The sequence below is a fragment of the Hyla sarda genome, chromosome 5 (genome assembly GCF_029499605.1).
Source record: "Hyla sarda isolate aHylSar1 chromosome 5, aHylSar1.hap1, whole genome shotgun sequence".
NCBI classification, from domain to species: Eukaryota; Metazoa; Chordata; class Amphibia; order Anura; family Hylidae; genus Hyla; species Hyla sarda.
Window position 1 is genome coordinate 112,895,184 of NC_079193.1, and position 19,926 is coordinate 112,915,109.

Here is a 19,926-nt window from a genome sequence, read left to right on the forward strand (position 1 = left end):
GATAGATACAAGGATTCCAGAACATAGGTAGAAGAAAAGAAAAGCCACACTAGACAAAAAGTGGGGAGACAGAAGTGCCCCCCTAAATCTAAATCCTAAACCCTCGGTCCCTACTTTTTGAGGGACCCACCTCTTTAACAGGGTGGCCTTAACCACAAGGACTTTCCCTCCCTTACTAAATGATGGGTCTATCAGGTTCACATCCTACAGAAAGGAAAAAAGACAAATATCTGTGGCGATCCCATCCCCACAAATCTACAATCACAGCCTGCCAGCAAATTATAGTTAAAAAGTCTTCATAATGTTCACCAGATAAGTCTTAGCTCCTAAATTGGAGACAAATAGATAATATAAAAAGGAGAACAAGGTGATTTTCTTCATCTCCTAGTCCTCTGTAGCCTAAGCAAATCCTCCTTTATCATCCTATGGAGTGACACTGTAAATTATCCATGTTCGATAAAGGGTGTGAATAAAAGGCTCTCATTTAAGCCATAAGGTCTCACTGTCTTCAGTCTGAAAATCCATTCAGCCTCCTTCCTCAATATCTTTCTATCCATATTACCTCTCCTTACACTCGGTCTGATGACCTCTATCACCTGAAATGTTAATACCTTAGGATCTCCATTGTGTTGTTCCCACACGTTTGGCTATAGAAGTGTCACGTCTATGTCGTACATCACCCAGATGTTCCCCCACCCTCCTTCGTATCTCACGGCTCGTTTTCCCCACATAGCCTACATAAATATACCACTCCACTTGTTTTGCAATTTGCAAAGTCCATGATCCTAAATTCTTCACCTGTGTGATCGTTCTTAAAGCTTTTAGATTTGTCCATAAAAGGGCATGATATACAGTTCCCTCCTCATTTATACGTGCCTATAGGTTTTCTTGTCAACCAAGATCCCGACACTACTTCTGTTTCAAAGTGGCTATAGACCACAAAGTCCCTGATGGAACTGCCTCTTCGAAAGGTAATGGACAGGTGGTCAGATAGCACGTCTTTCAAATGAGGGTCAGTTTTTAGAATGCCCCAATATCGACCCAAAATGTTTTTAACCTGTTCCGATCTTTCATCAAAGGTGCCTATCATGCGGATCTGTTTGCTGTTATTGGGAGGTCTAGTTTTGGGAGTAAGAAGATCTGTACTGTCACTCTTGAGTGCATGCTTAAAGGTTTTTCTGAGGACCCCATCGGGATATCCCCTTTCTTGGAACCTCTTTCTCAGATCAGCCGACTGCCTAATAAAGTCCTCCCTGTCTGAGCAGCTGCATCTCAGTCGTAAGTACTGACCCTTGGGGATCCCGTGTTTCTGAGGGTTGGGGTGGTGACTCTCGTATCTTAATAGGTTATTGGTCGCCGTGGGTTTCCTATATATGCTCGTCCTAAGGCTCCCCCTTAAGAGGTACAGGTAAGAGGTACAGGTAAGAGGTACATTATCTCTCTCCTAGGGTGCTGTCTATTTAACTATGGACCTTTGTCTCGTTATTTGATATGATTTTTCACTTTAGGTCACAAATTATAGTTTATCTTGCTTAATTAATACTTATTTTAAAGCATATCATTAAAGTATATATATTTTAGAAAAAGGTTATTTTAAGCTGCTGAGATTTGTTAGAGAGGAACCTTTGATCTGACTTTTTTTGTTGCTGTGATTAAAAAAGTACTTTCCTGCTTGAATAAGAAGAGGAAGTTTTAAAGCTGAATATATTGGGGGATATTTATCAAAACCTGTCCAGAAAAAAAACTTGCTGAGTTGCCCATAGCAACCACATTGCTTCTTTCATTTTTGAATGGGGCCTGTGAAAAAAATGAAAGAAGCGATCTGATTGGTTGCTACGGGCAACTCAGCAAATTTTCCTCTGATCAGGTTTCGAAAATCTCCCCCATTGTATATTTATTTTGCTGATTTTTGTTAGTTAGATCCGTTTGTTATTGCTTTAAATCACCTGTTGGTAATAACTTAAAATTATGGCCTATGAAGTGATCTTTTGTGATAAAAATAAATAAATACAAAATAAATAAATCTGAGCCCCATAGATACAGCTATGGACCCAGAGTAGCCTAATGGCCTATTGCTGCAGAATTACAAATCAGTACAACATGGATTTATAATATAGCTGTGCACATGGATCCTAAAAATGAAAGGAATCCAAATGAAGATTTCTTCTATACCATTTTGCCTATATGTTTGTCACTAATAGAACAAGAGAGGAAACTTAACTTGTCACTTTACATATATTGTACAAATGTTTTGCACATGAGAATTTCTTGCATCTATCCAAAAGGATTTTGCCTTCCTCTGGATCAATATTGCAGAGTTATAGGTTGAACTTGGATTCTTTTTTTTTTTTTTTTTTTTTATAAACTTGTCAACTATGTATGGTGATGTACTGAAATATAAATTTGAGTAGACACCAAAAATTTAGGAAGTGTTTGATCAAAAACCAAAACTGACCCACAACTACAATTCCCGGCAGGTTGTGCTATAGAGCAGTGATCTGCAACTTGTGGCTCTGTAGCTTATGCAGCCGTACAACTCCCTGCAGACAATGACAACTACCAGCAATGTATAAGGGGCAGGATCAAAAAGTACATGTACTGCTATAGTACAGCATTTGGCGGTCAGGACATGCTAGGTGTACATGCACAAAGTTTGCTCATGTGTTACTTCCAGTAATTACAGAGCAGTCATTTGCAACCTATAAATACTGCCCTAACCAAACTTTATACAATATTGTCATTTCTTTTTGATTTCCTTCAGCCACAGTCTCATCACAGCTGAGCCCCGCCCAATGCCAATCCTCATTTTCGGCAGCTGAAATGTTGGTGCATCCTAAGTAAAAAATGTGTTAATCCGACATCTAATCATTCAAAAAGTTAAAATAGGGCTCATTATATTTTTACTTGAATTATACTTGAAGACTCTTTACCCTTATACAGTATACATAAGTTTTACATGCTTTTCTATGTCTTTCTTTTCGCATCCCAATGATGTCAGACTAAATTATAAAATAATTATAGTGAAAAATAGGCACAATAATAACTTTTCTAAATCACTTATGTTGCAGATTTTGCCTTCAGACTGCAGCATAGACTGGCCTTGGGTGCTTATATCTATAAATTAAGAGACATTCTATATGTATCTATGTATTTTAAGCATCCTCCTAGTCTCCAATGCTCTAGAATTCGGACTCTCCATTGCTTGCTCCCATACTGATACAGGAGCCTAGGAGACACAGCACTGACTGTGACTAGTTCTGGCAGCTTTTTGAAAGCAGATTTGGCAATGCAGGTAATTTAGTACAGGAATTTGCACAATAATCATTCTATGTTTTTCTGTATAAATTAAAAGTAGGCTTAAGAGTAGTTTCATTTAGACTGTTACCTTTCAGAGTTTGTACTGCACTTCCAAGGTTTCCACACTTGAGAAAAATTTCTACGGCAATATTAACCACATGGCATCGGGACATTGTGCTTTCTTGACCACACAGCCCTTTCAAAATTGTGTAATTTATATTAAGCTCGTGTAGCTTGTAAATCACTTTTTTTCCCTTAAAAGCAAAAAACATTACATGTGTGAACATATTCACATTTAAGAACACAATGTTACTAACACAACCCTATTAAATCAATGCAAATCTACATTCTTCAATTGTTACTGAAAAGGGTATAGCACTAGATTCTATTGTCCTCACTAGGAGGTCTGATAGCTTTATTTCCAGACTGCATTAGATGCTTCTTTCTACAGTTTTGGATTCCCATCCCCTTAAAGGGGTACTCCCGTGGAAAACTTTTTTTTTTAAATCAACTGGTGCAAGAAAGTTAAACAGATTTGTAAATCACTTCTATTAAAAAATCTTAATCCTTCCAGTACTTTTTAGGGGCTGTATACTAAACAGAAATCCAAAAAAGAAATGCATTTCCTCTGATGTCATGACCACAGTGCTCTCTTCTGACCTCTGCTGTCGATTTTAGGAACTGTCCAGAGCAGCATATGTTTGCTATGGAGATTTTCTCCTGCTCTGGACAGTTCCTAAAATGGACAGAAGAGGTCAGCAGAGAGCACTGTGGTCATGACATCAGAAAAAATGCATTTCTTTTTTGAATTTCTCTTTAGTATACGTACTGGAAGGATTAGGATTTTATAATAGAAGTGATTTACAAATCTGTTTAACTTTCTGGCACCAGTTGATTTATAAAAAAAATAAAAAAATAAAAAATAAAAGTTTTCCACGGGAGTACCCCTTTTAAGGCACCTGCTAAGTGGGAAAGGGATCTTTATCCTATTACCTCAGAGCAATGACAATCTATTTTTGAAGCTGTAAAAAGTCAATGTTCAGTAGGTTAAAAGGTGTGTGTGTGTGTGTGTGTGGAGAATTGTTCAAACAATATATGCTCCACAGAATTTATAACAACCCAGTCTTTCTTCACGAAGTGTTATGGGACTAATGCCAAGTACTTTAGGTGTTCATGTGGCCCTTTTCCATATGTTGTGGACATGCCCTCACCAGGACATTTATTGGTGAGCAGTGCTAGATCCTAAAGTCTGCTTACTTGGACAATTACTGATGAGCTTCTGATGGATGCCTGTTGACCAGTTAGATATTTTGCCATGGGGGGACTGGTAACAGCACAGTTCTGCAGTGACATAAGCAGACCCTTCAAATGCGCGCCCCATCGCACCCCCTACAAACAGGCTCTCAAGTGAAGACACGAGCAACCGCAACTTTAAGACGCACACAGTGTTGTATGTGTGGCATGGCAGCTGACATGACAGGAAGGAGCCAGATGCTCCGTCCGGTCATTTCAGCCATGACTTCCTGTGCAGCAGCGGCTCTGCGTAATGTGGTCCACGCAGGAAACAGATAGAAGGGGAGTGCCAGAAGCTATGGGGAAAGGAAGGGAAGGTGAGTGGTGTTTCTCTTATGGTGTGAGAGGCATAATATACAATAGGGGGCAATATGAGGGGCATAATATACAATAGGGGCAATATGAGGGGCAAAATATACAATGGAGGCAATATGAGGGGCAAAATATACAATTGCAGGTAATATGAGGGGCAAAATATACGAGGGGCATCATTTACAATGTGGGCAATATATACAATGGGGCAATGTGAGGGACAAAAATATACAACGGGGAAATGTGAGGGGCGAAATATACAATGAGGGGCATCATTTACAATGTCGGCAATATGAGGGGCAAAATATACAATGGGGGCAATATGAGGGGCAAAATATACAATGGGGGCAATATGAGGGGCATAATATAAAATGGGAGGGGGGGCAATGTAAGCAGCATAATATACAATTAGGGACAATGAAAGGGGCATAATAAACTATGTGGGCAATGTGAGAAGCATAATGTTTTATGGAAGCAATGTGAGGGGCATAATGTTCTATGGGGGCAATGTTTCTGGCATAATACTATATGGGGGCAATGTTTGGGGGGCTAATTCTATATGGGGCAATGTAAGGGGACTAATACTATACAGGGGCACAGACAGGACTTTTACTATATGGGGCAGTGTAATATGTATAGGGGATTTGTATAGGAGGTGAGGATTGTTCTGTAGCAAGGAGCTTTAACCCCTTAAGGATTCAGCCCTTTTTTGCAATTCTGACCACTGTCACTTTGTGCATTAATAACTCTGGGATGCTCTTACCGATTATTCTGATTCCGACAGTTTTTTCGTGACATATTAAAATTTTCATCGTTACTTGCATCCTTTCTTGGTGAAAAATCCCAAAATTTCATGACAATTTAGCATTTTTCTAACTTTGAAACTCTCTGCTTGTAAGGAAAATGGATATTGCAAATAAATTATATATTGATTCACATATACAATATGTCTACTTTATATTTGCATCATGAAGTTGACATGTTTTTACTTTTGGAAGACATCAGAGGGCTTCAAAGTTTAGCAGCAATTTTCCACAAAATTTTCTAAATCTGAATTTTTCAGGGACCAGCCAGTTTTGAAGTGAATTTGAGGGGTCTTATTAGATATACCCCATAAATGACCCCATTATAAAAACTGCACCCACCAAAGTATTCAAAATGACATTCAGAAAGTGTGTTAACCATTTAGGTGTTTCACAGGAATAGCAGCAAGGTAAAGGAGAAAATTCTAAATCTTCATTTTTTACACTCGCATGTTCTTGTAGACCCAGTTTTTGAAATTTTACAAGGGGTAAAAGGAGAAAAAGCCCCCCAAAATTTGTAAATCAATTTCTCTCAAGTAAGGAAATACCTCATATGAGGATGTCAAGTGCTCTGTGGGTGCACTACAAGGCTCAGAAGGGAAGGAGCGACAATGGGATTTTGGAGAGTGCGTTTTTCTGAAATGTTTTTTTGGGGGTATGTTACATTTAGGAAGCCCCTATGATGCCAGAACAGTAGAAAACCCCCACATGGCATACTATTTTGGAAACTACACCCCCCCCAAGGAACGTAAAAAGGGGTCCGCTGAGCCTTAACATCCCACAAGTGTTTGACAACTTTTCGTTAAAGTCGGATGTGTGAGTGAATTTTTTTTTATTTTTCACTAAAATGCTGGTTTTCCCCCAAATTTTACAAGGGGTTATAGGAGAAAATGCCTCCCAAAATTTGTAACAACATTTCTTCTGAATATGGAAAGACCCCATATGTGGATGTAAAGTGCTTTGCGGGCGAACTACAATGATCAGTAGAGGAGGGGGGCCATTGGGCTTTTGGTGAGAGAATTTGGTTGGAATAGAAGTGGGAGGCCATGTGTGTTTGCAAAGCTCCCCGTGGTGCCAGAACAGTGGACCCCCACCCCACATGTGACCCCATTTTGGAAACTACACCCCTCAAAGAAATTTATAAAGGGTACAGTGAACATTTACACCCCACTGGCGTTTGACAGATCTTTGGAACAGTGGGCTGTGCAAATGAAAAATACAATTTTTCATTTTCTTGGACCACTGTTTCAAAGATCTGTCAGACTTCTGTGGGGCGTAAATGCTCACTGTACCCCATATTACATTACGTGAGGGGTTTAGTTTCCAAAATGGGGTCACATGTTGGGGGGGGTCCACTGTTCTTGCACTATTGGGGCTTTGTAAACAAACATGGCCTTCAATTTCAGACACCTTCTCTTGCCAAAAGCCCAATGTCGCTCCTTCTCTTCTGAGCATTGTAGTTTGCCCGCAGAGCTCTTTACATCCACATATGGGGTATGTTCTTACTCAGAAGAAATGGGGTTACAAATTTTGGGGGGCTTTTTTTTTCCTATTCTCCCTTGTGAAAATGAAAAATGTAGGGTGACACCAGCATTTTAGTGAAAACTTTTTCTTTTTTTTTTCCACATCCAACTTTACCGAAAATTTGCCAAACACCTGTGGGGTGTTAAGGCTCACTATACCCCTTGTTACATTCCGTGAGGGGTGTAGTTTGCAAAATGGGGTCACATGTGGGTATTTATTATTTTGCATTTATGTCAGAACTGCTGTAAAATCAGCCACTCCTGTGCAAATAATCAATTTAGACCTCAAATGTATACGGTGCTCTCACTTCTGAGCCATGCTGTGCGCCCGCAGAGCACTTTACGCCCTCATATGGGGTTTTTGGGTGTCTCTTTTTTCTTCTTTTTACCGCTTGTTGAAATTAAAAGTTTTTTACACTAACATGCTGGTGTAGACCCCAACTTTACCTTTTCATAAGGGGTAAAAGGAGAAAAAGCCCCCCAAATTTTTAACACAATTTCTCCAGAGTACGGAGATACCCCATATGTGGCCCTAAACTGTTTCCTTGAAATACGACAGGGCTCCGAAGCGAGAGAGTGCCATGCACATTTGAGGCCTAATTTGGGGATTTGAATCAAATCTCCAGCTGTTGCAAAACTACAACTCCAAGCATGCACTGACAGACCATACATGTTGGGAGTTGTAGTTATGCAACAGGTGGAGGCACATTGGTTGCAAAACAGAGTTTGCTACTTAACAAGTTTGTTACTTCGCAACCAGTGTGCCTCCAGCTGTTGCAAAACTAGAACTCCCAGCATGTAGTCACTCAGTGCATGCTGGGAGTTGTATTTTTGCAACAGCTGAAGGCACACTGGTTGCAAAACACTGAGTTAGGTAACAAACTGTTTCACAACCAATGTGTCTCCAGCTGTTGCAAAACTGCAACAATCAGCATGCATTGACAGCCGAAGGGCATGCTGAGAGTTGTAGTTTTGCAACAGCTGGAGGCACACTGCTACAACTCCCAGCATACCCTTTGGTAGTCTGTGCATGTTGGGAGTTGTAGTTATGCAACAGCTGGATGCACTTTTTCATAGAAAAAATGTGCCTCCAGCTGTTACATAACTACAACCTCCAGCATGCACAGACTACCAAAGGGCATGCTGGGAGTTGTAGTTGGAACTCCAGCTGTTGCAAAACTAAGGGTGTGTTCCCACAGGGCGTATACGCAGCGTATTTGACGCTGCGCAAATTTTACGGCAGCAGCGGGAAATACACTGCGTATCCCTTGCTCACTATACACACAGGGCTTTCCGGCGGCAGCCCTATGTGTGTAGTGAGTTTTGGAGGCGGGGCCATGTGCCGCCGGAAAGCCCTGTGTGTATAGTGAGCAAGGGATACACAGCGTATTTCCAGCTGCTTCTGTAAAATTTGCGCAGCGTCAAATACGCTGCGTATACGCCCTGTGGGAACGCACCCTAAAACTCCCAGCATGCCCTTTGGCTTTGCATGCCGAGAGTTGTTGCTAAGCAACAGCAGGAGGTTAACAGGCCTCAGCTCCTGCTGTATCCTGCCGCCAGAACCGCCGCCGCTGTATCCTGCCGCCGGGACCGATCCTGCTGTTCCTGTCGCCGCTACCGATCTTGAGGGGACCCCGCCAGACCAGAGCATGGTAGGAGAACCCCGCCGGCGCCGAAGGGGCCGGAAGAAGGACTCGGAAACAGAGGCGTATGGATACGCCATGGGTCCTTAAGGGGTTAAATGTTTAGCTGGCAGATTCAGTGGAGACAAGTTGTGATCTGGAGACGTCTTCATGATGACCCAGCACAGATGGAGAAGAAAGAAATGTGAAAGACTCTGATCCGAGAAGATGTCCCCTGTTAGTATATAACTGTAATCCCTTATATATTTGCAGCACCTGTGCACCTGTGGTATCTCAGGCAGCCCTGGGGGTTGGAGAAAACTTTGTAAAACTGGTCTCTGCATGGAGAACACTGAAATGTTATCTATTGACTGTACTCCGATGTGTGCTTGGAAAGTGCCTTTATTGTTTGGCAAATGCAGTTTACACTAAATAATATACTTTATTTAAAAAATAAAAATGCAAATCTGTCACTATTTTATCAACAGCTTTAGCTCATTTGTTACCTAAGGTAGACCATGGATAACACAATCTTTAAAGGGAAACTCCATTTTATACAACATATTTATATCAGCATTTGATCTACATAAAATGATTTAATATCTATACAAATACTTTGGTTATTTTCAAATCATACAACATTTTAATCTCTGTTTAATTTAAATGCAGTTAATTTTAGGTTACCAGATAGTAATGCAATATGGGAGCTCAGAAGTGACCTGATCACAAGGCATCCTGCTGCTGGGACCCAGGTGTAATTTATAGGTGTTCAATTTCCTGGGGAACCACCAAAGGGAAAATATAGCATTACATGCTTAAGATGCTCACTTATAGGGATTAGAGGGATGTGTATGCAGTGCATGGGCATATTGGGTCCAATAGAGACAACTCTGGGCTAGTTTCCATTATGACTTATAGGGTATAGAAACCAGACAACTACAAGATTGCCATGAGAGAATGCACATAAACTACATACGGTACATATATCAAGTAGTACATTTTTCAATTGTTTACGCAGATTTCCTTTGTGTAATCACGATCAATGTTTTCATTTAACCCCTTAATAGAGATGAGCGATGGTACTTAATAGAGATGAGCGAACTTGCACGAACTTCTCGGCTGGGCAGTTGATGACTTTTCCTGCATAAATTAGTTCAGCTTTCCGGTGCTCCGGTGGGCTGGAAAAGGTGGATACAGTCCTAGGAGACCTTCCTAGGAATGTATCCACCTTTTCCAGCCCCCAGGAGCACCTGAAGGCTGAACTAATTTACGCAGGAAAAGTCATCAACTGCCGAGCCGAGAAGTTCGTGACGAATCGAATTTACTGTAGGTTCGATCATCTCTAGTACTTAACGCACCAGGACGTACATCTACGTCCTGAGCATAACCGTGGGCATCGGAGCGATGCCGGCATCATGTGTGGCAGGTCCCGGCTGTGGATCACAGCCAGGGACCTGCCGGTAATGGCGGACACCCGCAATCCCGTGGATGTCCGCCATTAACTCCTCAGATGCCGTGATCAATACAGATCACGGCATCTGCAGCATCGCGGTCACTAGAATGGATGATCGGATCGCCCGCGGCAATCCGATCATCCAGCACGGCAGACGGAGGTCCCCTCACCTGCCTCCGCTGTCTTCCGCTCTGATCTGCCTTTCCGCAGACCAGAGCAGAAGATCACCGATAACCCTTATCAGTGCTATGTTCTATACATAGCAATGAACAGGATTAGCAATCGAATGGTTGCTATAAATAGTCCCCTATGGGGACTATAAGAGTGTAAAAATAAAAGTAAAAGTAAAAAAAATGTGAAAAACCCCCTCCCCCAATAAAAACGTAAATTGTCCCATTTTCCCTATTTTACCCCCCAAAAGTGTAAAAAAAAATAAAAATTTTATATACATATTTGGTATCGCCGCGTGTGTACATATCCGAACTATTAAAATAAAATGTAAATGATCCCGTACGGTGAACGGCGTGAACGTAAAAAAAAAATCCAAAATAGCTGCTTTTTTATAACATTTTATTCCCAAAAAAATTAATAAAAAATGTAATAAAAGTTTTGTATGAGCAAATATGGTATTAATAAAAAGTACAGATCACGGCGCAAAAAATTAGCCCTCATACCACCGCTTATACGGAAAAATGAAAAAGTTATAGGTCTTCAAAATAGGGGGATTTTAAACGTACTAATTTGGTTAAAACGTTTGCGATTTTTCTTAAGCGCAACAGTAATAGAAAAGTATGTTATCATGGGTATCATTTTAATCGTATTGACCCAGAGAATAAAAAAAAACACATGTCATTTTTACCATAAATTGTACGGCGTGAAAACAAAACCTTCCAAAATTTGCAAAATTGCGGTTTTCTTTTTAATTTCCCCACACAAATAGTATTTTTTGGGTTGCGCCATACATTTTATGGTAAAGTGAGTGATGGCATTATAACGGACAACTGGTCGTGCAAAAAACAAGCCCTCATACTAGTCTGGGCACTACAGCTAAATTTACTGTTAACAAAGGGTATGTTCACACTGAGGAATTGGAGAGGAATTTCCACGAGTAATTCCGCTTGCTTTTTCCTCTCTTTTTAATTTCCCCACACAAATAGTATTTTTTGGGTTGCGCCATACATTTTATGGTAAAGTGAGTGATGGCATTATAACGGACGACTGGTCGCGCAAAAAACAAGCCCTCATACTAGTCTGTGGATGAAAATATAAAAGAGTTATGATTTTTTGAAGGGGAGGAGGAAAAAACAAAAGCGTAAAAATAAAATTGTCTGAGTCCTTAAGGTCCAAATGGGCCGAGTCCTTAAGGGGTTAAAGGGGTACTCTAGTGGAAAACTTTTTTTTTTTTTTATCAACTGGTGCCAAAAAGTTAAACAGATTTGTAAATTAAACTAAAAAAGTAGCCAACCCCTCTAGGCTAGCATCAGTTGCCTGATACAGTGATGTAATGGTAAAAATGATGACTGGATCGTGCTTCAATTATAATATGAAAGTGCAAATTTATTACACAATAAAATACATATAAAATATAAACAATAACTCCTCGAAACACAAGGGCCCTTGTGCCGAGGAAAAATTACAATATAAAACTTAGAAAACTTATACACACACCAATAGCTAGCATTGAGAATTTTTTAACAATGCAATAATACTTTAAATCCGGCCTCAGATATTTCAAATGGGTTAAATGTCCCTTAAAGGTATGGATTTCAATTATACGTAAGGTAAAGTCCCATATAGGATATAGATTCCAAATTTTAAACGTAGAATGGGTAAATTATAGTTACCAGTCTGCAATACATCCCGATAGAAAGTCACCTTGAGTTGAAATGTGGAGTCCGCACAATTAGGTGGTACCAGACGCTGGCATGCGTCCTCGCGGCGGTCTGCCTGCCACAGACCAGCTGTAATAATAACCGCTTGCTGATGTTTCGCTGCAGATGGTAACCACACGATGAAGCAAGTGCGGACTTCTAGGTAACTCGATGGTGGGTGACGTCACAGGCGCTTGGGCAATGCTGCCTGGAAGATGATTCCGGGAATGGTGTACTGCTTAGCAGAACTGGATCGGAGTTCGCCTTTGAACAGTCAGGTAGCGGTGATGTATAATAATCTTATACCTATATTAGGTATAAGATTATTATACATCACCGCTACCAGACTGTGCAAAGGCGAACTCCGATCCAGTTCTGCTAAGCAGTACACCATTCCCGGAATCATCTTCCAGGCAGCATTGCCCAAGCGCCTGTGACGTCACCCACCATCGAGTTACCTAGAAGTCCGCACTTGCTTCATCGTGTGGTTACCATCTGCAGCGAAACATCAGCAAGCGGTTATTATTACAGCTGGTCTGTGGCAGGCAGACTGCCGCGAGGACGCATGCCAGCGTCTGGTACCACCTAATTGTGCGGACTCCACATTTCAACTCAAGGTGACTTTCTATCGGGATGTATTGCAGACTGGTAACTATAATTTACCCATTCTACGTTTAAAATTTGGAATCTATATCCTATATGGGACTTTACCTTACGTATAATTGGAATCCATACCTTTAAGGGACATTTAACCCATTTGAAATATCGGAGGCCGGATTTAAAGTATTATTGCATTGTTAAAAAATTCTCAAAAAAATTCTCAATGCTAGCTATTGGTGTGTGTATAAGTTTTATAAGTTTTATAAGTTTTATATCGTAATTTTTCCTCGGCACAAGGGCCCTTGTGTTTCGAGGAGTTATTGTTTATATTTTATATGTATTTTATTGTGTAATAAATTTGCACTTTCATATTATAATTGAAGCACGATTCAGTCATCATTTATACCATTACATCACTGTATCAGGCAACTGATGCTAGCCTAGAGGGGTTGGCTACATTTTTAGTTTTGTTTCCCTTATCACAACACCAGGTGTAGGTGTACAGCCCTCTTACCTCGGCTAGTTAATTGTGAGCTTTACATCTCCAGTTTTTTACAGATTTGTAAATTACTTCTATTAAAAAAAATCTTAATCCTTCCAGTACTTATTAGCTGCTGAATACTACAAAGAGAATTATTTTCTTTTTGGAACACAGTGCTCTCTGCTGACATCACGAGCACAGTGCTCTCTGCTGACATCTCTGTCCATTTTAGGAACTGTCCAGAGCAGCATATATTTATTTGCTATAGGGAATTTCTCCTTCTCTGGACAGTTCTTAAAATGGACAGAGATGTCAGGAGAGAGCACTGTGTTCCAAAAAGAAAATAATTTCTTCTGTAGTATTAAGCTGCTAATAAGTTCTGGAAGGATTAAGATTTTTTTTTTAACAGAAGTAATTTACAAATCTGTTTAACTTTCTGGCACCAGTTGATTTAAAAAAAAAAATATATATAAAAATAAAAAAAAAAGACAGTGGATGTAAATTTACATCCTTGTGCTCTAGTACTTAAAGGGGTACTCCGGTGGAAAACTTTTTTTTAAATCAACTGATGCCAGAAAGTTATACAGATTTGTAAATTATTTCTATAAAATAAAAATCCTAATCCTTCCAGTACTTATCGGCAGCTGTACACCGCAGAGGAAATTCTTATTTTTTTGGATTACGTTTCTGTCACGACCACAGTGCTCTCTGCTGACCTCTGTCCATTTTAGGGACTGTCCAGAGCAGCATATGTTTGCTATGGGGATTTTCTCCTGCTCTGGACAGTTCCTGACATGGACAGAGGTGTCAGCAGAGAGCACTGTGGTCGTGACAGAAAAGAAATCCAAAAAGAAAAGAATTTGCTCTGTAGTATACAGCAGCTAATAAGTACTGGAAGGATTATGATTTTTTTTAATATAAGTAATTTACAAATCTGTAACTTTCTGGCATCAGTTAGTTTAAAAAAAAAAAGAAGTTTTCCACCATACCCCTTTAACTATCAAGGTTGTACATTTACTTGCTCAGTAACAGTTCATAGGGTTGAAAATAGACCAGAGTTCATCAAGTTCAACCTATATCCCTAATGAGTCCCTACTGAGTTGATCCAGAAGAAGGCAAAAAAAAAAAAAAAAAACACATCTTCGGAGAAAAAAGTCCTTCCCGACTCCAAATATAGCAGTCAGAATAAATCCCTGGATCAACCTTCTGTCCCTATAAATCTAGTATCCATAACCAGTAATGATGTAATAATATTACTCTCCAAAAATGCATCGAGGCCCCTTTTGAGCGCTCTTACTAAGTTCACCATGACCACCTCCTCCGGGAGAGAGTTCCATAGTCTCACTGCTCTTACAGTAAATAACCCCTGTCTGTGCTGAGGATGCCCCCTTGTTATAGATACAGTCCTGGGTATAAATAGATCATGGGAGAGATCTCTGTACGGTCCCCTGATATATTTATACATAGTTATTAGGTCTCCCATAAGCCTTCTTTTTTGTAAACTAAATAACCCCAATTCTGATAATCTTTCTGGGTACTGTAGTCCTCCCATTGTAGTCCTGGGTACTGTAGTCCAGCTCCACTATATCTTTCTTGTCCCCGGTGTCCAGTACTGTACACAGTATTCTATGTGTGGTCTGACTAGTTATTTGTACAGTGGTAGAATTATTTCCTTGTCGTGGGCATCTATGTCCCTATTGATGCACCCCATAATTTTATTTGCCTTGGCAGTAGCTGCTCTACACTGGGCACTACAGCTAAATTTACTGTTAACTAAGGGTATGTTCACACTGAGGAATTGGAGAGGAATTTCCACGAGTAATTCTGCTTGCTTTTTCCTCTCCAATTCATTCAGCAGTGAAAATCCCCATAGAGTTGTGCAGAATTTCTGCCCCTCAGTTCACACTGAGGAATTTCCTCAAGCAGAATTCTGACGAGGAAGTCTGTTCCGCTTGAAGAAAGAACGAACATGTTCTTTCTTTCAGGCGGAATCAGCGTCGTTCTCCCATAGAGATCAAGGTTATTATTATTTCTTGAGTCAGAAGCATTTCCATGCGGAATCCGCGTGGAATTTCCGAATGAAAAAAAAGAAAAAATTTTATGAATAGAAATATTTGATACTCCTCCTCCGCATGAAACCTGCATTTCAGTGCGGAATTCCGCGCTAAATCTCTGTGAGTTCTTGTGGAAAAGTAACAATATTTTGAGGCAGAAAATTTCTGCTTGATTTACGCCCCAATTCCTCAGTGTGAACATACCCAAGACTCCCAAGTACTTTTCCACATCAGTCGTCACCCAGTGTTCTCCCATTTAATACGTAATCCCAGCCCGGATTTTTCCTCCTCATGTGAATTACCTTACATTTATCAGTGTTGAACCTCATCTGCCACTTCCCAGCCCAAACCTCCAACTTATCCAGAAAGCTGCATCCTGTCTACGAAGCAAGCAAAGGATCTGCACTTTCTTCAGCAGCCGTGCACTCTCAGTCAATGACTGACACAGCAAATCACACAGCTGTCCACCTTTAACCCCTTAAGTGTCTTGACCAATACCGATCACGGCACTTGAGAGCCTGCAAAACAACTCCAAGCATGCTTGAACAGCCAAAGCTTTCTCTGACTCCTGAATGCGAAGAAGCTGATCAGACATTCAGGAGAAGGTGAAAGCTGAATGACACACATAGTGACAGCTTTGTTGATTAGCATCCAGCTTTACTAGGAACAGATAGAAAATGTATACATAGAAACTACTGTGCTTTTATCACTAAAATCCTTGCACCAATTTAGAAAGATCTGTTTTTATATTTACACATTTTATATTGTTATAAACTCACCATAATCTCTTAGGAATACTGCAGGCAAATTCCAATAATCTGCCTCTCTGTGTAACATGTACAGCATGAAACCAGAGAGGAAAGGACTGCTCCCCAGACTTTGAGCAGGTGAGTCAGCACAGTGAGGGAAAGAGATGGACACGCCCCCTCCACACGGCAACAAGACAAAGCAAGTGAGCAAGATATAAATGCTATTTGTTAGGTATATATAGATCCAAGACACAAAAATTATGTGTACATGTTCAGGATAAGGTACTGAGTAAAATAACACTTTTTTCTTTTGGCACTCTGCAAGGTACGCTTTAACCCTTTAAGGACTCATGGCGTACCTGTACGTCCTGAGTCTGCTCCCGTTCTAGAATGCGGGGCCACAGCGTCATAGCAGGTCGGGCCCAGCCTCTAACAACGGCTGGGACCCGTGGCTAATAGCGCACGGCACTGATCGCGTGCTGCACGCCATTAACCCTTTAACAGCCCCCTGAGCTAACCAGCAGCACTTTAGTTTCATTTTAGATGCGACGATCAACTTTGTCTAAAGTGAAACTAAAGTGCTGTCGGTTAGCTCAGGGGGCTGTTCGGGACCGCAGTGATTTCACCGCAGCGTCCCGAACAGCTGTAGGATGCGAGGAGGGTCCCCTTACCTGCCTCCTGGTGTCCTATTGCTGAATGACTACTCAGTGCCTGAGATCCAGGCATGAGCAGTCAAGCGGCAGAATCATTGATCAATGGTTTCCTATGAGAATGTAAAAGATCAGTGTGTGCAGTGTTCTAGCCCCCTATGGGCTTATTCTTCCCTAATAAAAGATTTCTGAGTGTTGCTGTGTAAGAGGGTGTGAAAGAGGAGTTTAAAAAAAGAGTGAATATCTGTTGTGCAGAATGAATCTGTGGAGTGGGTGTGACTGCCTATAGTCCACATTCATATTTTGGGTAAGTATTTTTCTCTTGCACATAGTGGGAGTTTAAACACCCTTTTTCTGCTTTTTTTTCCTCTGTTCCACCTCTAGGGGAGGAGTAGATTGGGCACAGGTGTATAAATCTTAGCTTGGGACTCTTTACTGAGCTTGCTCTTTCTGAGTGATGCTGTATAAGAGGGGTCTTGAAGAGGAGTTTTAAAAACAGGAGTTTTGAAAGCAGGAGGTTGAGATCGCTGTGAGTATTAATTTCTGAACCCACAAGGTCTACAAAAAATTTGAAGTGTAATTTTGACTGTGTTTTTGCCTATGCATTTGTGAAATTCCCATAACTAGATGGCCTCTATGTTGGAAAATGCAGTCCAGTGTACATCCTGCGCGATGTATGCAATCCTTGAGCAGCAGTTCCAGGGTGCATACTGCTGTGTGAGATGTGAGCGAGTTGTTCATTTGGAAGCCCAGATCCTGGATCTAGAGGAGCAACTGGCAACACTGAGATGCATTGACAACCCGGAGAGGAGTCTCCCGCTCACTGAGCAGGTACTCTCTGGGGTAGAGGTGGGGGAGGATAGTGGGACATAGGTGCAGGACAGTCAGGCAGCTAGCTGGGTTACAGTTAGAAGGCGGGGTAGGGGAAATAGTAACAGGGAGGCTAGTCCTGAACTGGCACACCCCATCCGCTTGGCAGATGAGGGGGATGCCATTACAGAGCTAGCAGAACTGCAGCAGGATACTGCTTCTGACCACCAGGGGGGTGTCTGCTCCAGTAAGGAGGGATGGAGGAGTGCAGGGCAGGCCAGACAGGTACTAGTGTTGGGGCACTCAATTATTAGGGGGACAGACAGGGCGATCTGTCACAAAGACCGGGATCGCCGAACAGTGTGTTGTCTGCCTGGGGCTCGATCGCGGATCAGGTTGACGATCGGCACATCGCGGATCGGGTTGACAGGTTGCTGGGCGGGGCTGGAGAGGACCCAGCATTCATGGTACATATTGGCACCAATGACAAAGTAAGAGGTAGGTGGAGTGTCCTTAAAAATGATTTCAGGGACTTAGGCCGCAAGCTTAAGGCAAGGACCTCCAAGGTAATATTTTCTGAAATACTGCCAGTACCACAAGCCACACCAGAGAGGCAGCGGGAGATTAGGGAGGAAAACAAGTGGCTCAGAAGCTGGTGTAGGAAGGAGGGGTTTGGGTTTATGGAGAACTGGGCCGACTTCACTGTCGGCTATCGGCTCTACCATAGGGACGGGCCGCACCTCAATGGGGAGGGTGCAGTTGTGCTTGGAGCGAAGATGGCTAGAAGGGTAGAGGAGTGTTTAAACTAAGGACTTAGGGGGAGGGAACCTACAGCAAAGAGGGGGAAGATAGTGTAGATAGAGAGGTGGGAATTATAAATGTACCTGGGGGTGGAGCGGATGGAGGGGTTAGAATAGTTAATAGGAATAGGCTTCATAGGAAAATAAAACTTAAACCTTGAATTACATTAACCCCAATAACATAAAGGATGGACATGTAAAGTGTATGTTAACAAATGCCAGAAGCCTAGCAAATAAAATTGGGGAGCTTGAGGCCTTGATACTGGAGGAACTTATTAATATAGTTGTAGTCACTGAGACATGGCTGGACTCCTCCAATGATTGGGCTGTCAATCTGCAGGGGTTTGCATTGTTTCGCAAAGATAGAATGAACAGAAAAGGTGGGGGAGTGAGTCTGTATGTAACAAGTGGTATGAAAGTCAGTGTGAACGATGCCATAGTGTGTGATGATTCTGAGGAGGTGGAATCACTGTGGGTAGAATTACAAAAGGAGGGAAATACTGAAAAAATAATATTTGGTGTAATCTACAGACCCCATAATATCACTGAAGAGATAGAAGGTCGGCTGCATAAACAAATAGAGAGGGCCGCCCGGGCAGGTACAGTGGTAATAATGGGAGATTTTAACTATCCAGATATAGATTGGGGTCCAGGGTTGGCTAAAACTACAAAGGAGAGACCATTCCTAAATTTATTGCAGGATAATTTTATGGGCCAGTTTGTGGAGGACCCAACAAGAAGTGATGCCTTGTTGGATCTGATCATTTCCAACAACACAGAGCGGGTTGGTAATGTAACTGTGCGGGAAAACCTTGGTAATAGCGACCACAATATAGTTACTTTTGACTTAAAATGTAGAAAACAAAGACAGGCGGGGAAGGCAAAAACATAAAGGCAATCTTCCCTGGGCTGAGAGCTGCACTACAGGACATAGACTGGGGGGAGGTGTTGTCAAATACTGATACAGAAGGTAAATGGGACATCTTTAAATCAACTCTAAATAACTATACAGCTAAATATATACCAAAGGGGAAAAAATATAAAATGATTAAAACTAAATCCTACATGGCTGACAAATGATGTTAAAAGAGCAATAAACAACAAAAATAGCTTTAAAAAAATACAAATCTGATGGGTCAGATATAACATTTAAACAGTAGAAGGAGCTTAAATCTAAAAATCTGTAAAAATGTAATAAACAGCAAAAATTCAAAATGAGAGACAGGTGGCCAAAGAAAGCAAAACTAATCCTAAATATTTTTTTAGATATATAAATGCAAAAAAACCAAGGACAGAGCATGTAGGACCCCTTAATAATGATAATGGGGAGGTTGTCACAGGCGATAAAGAGAAAGCAGAGCTACTGAATGGGTTCTTTAGTTCTGTATATACTAAGGAAGAAGGAGCTGACATTGGACAGGTCAGTGCTGGTAACACATCATGTAATGTACTGAACTGGCTTAATGTAGAGATGGTACAAGGTAAGTTAAGTAATATAAATGTAAGCAAATCTCCAGGGCCAGATGGATTGCAGAACTAAGTTCAGTAATATCTGTACCCCTGTTCATGATATTTAGAGATTCACTGGTTTCTGGTATTGTGCCAAGG

At 41.2% G+C, this 19,926-nt stretch overlaps 1 protein-coding gene across 2 annotated transcripts in view; it reads right to left on the bottom strand.

The window, feature by feature from the left end:
• Positions 1–19,926, bottom strand: part of TOPAZ1 (testis and ovary specific TOPAZ 1) — a 326,337-nt gene that overhangs the window by 100,104 nt on the left and 206,307 nt on the right. For both annotated transcript variants that reach the window (XM_056520122.1, XM_056520121.1), the window contains exon 16: positions 3,386–3,551. In XM_056520122.1, coding sequence (XP_056376097.1) covers positions 3,386–3,551 — 166 coding nt within the window. The remainder of the gene's footprint in view (positions 1–3,385; positions 3,552–19,926) is intronic.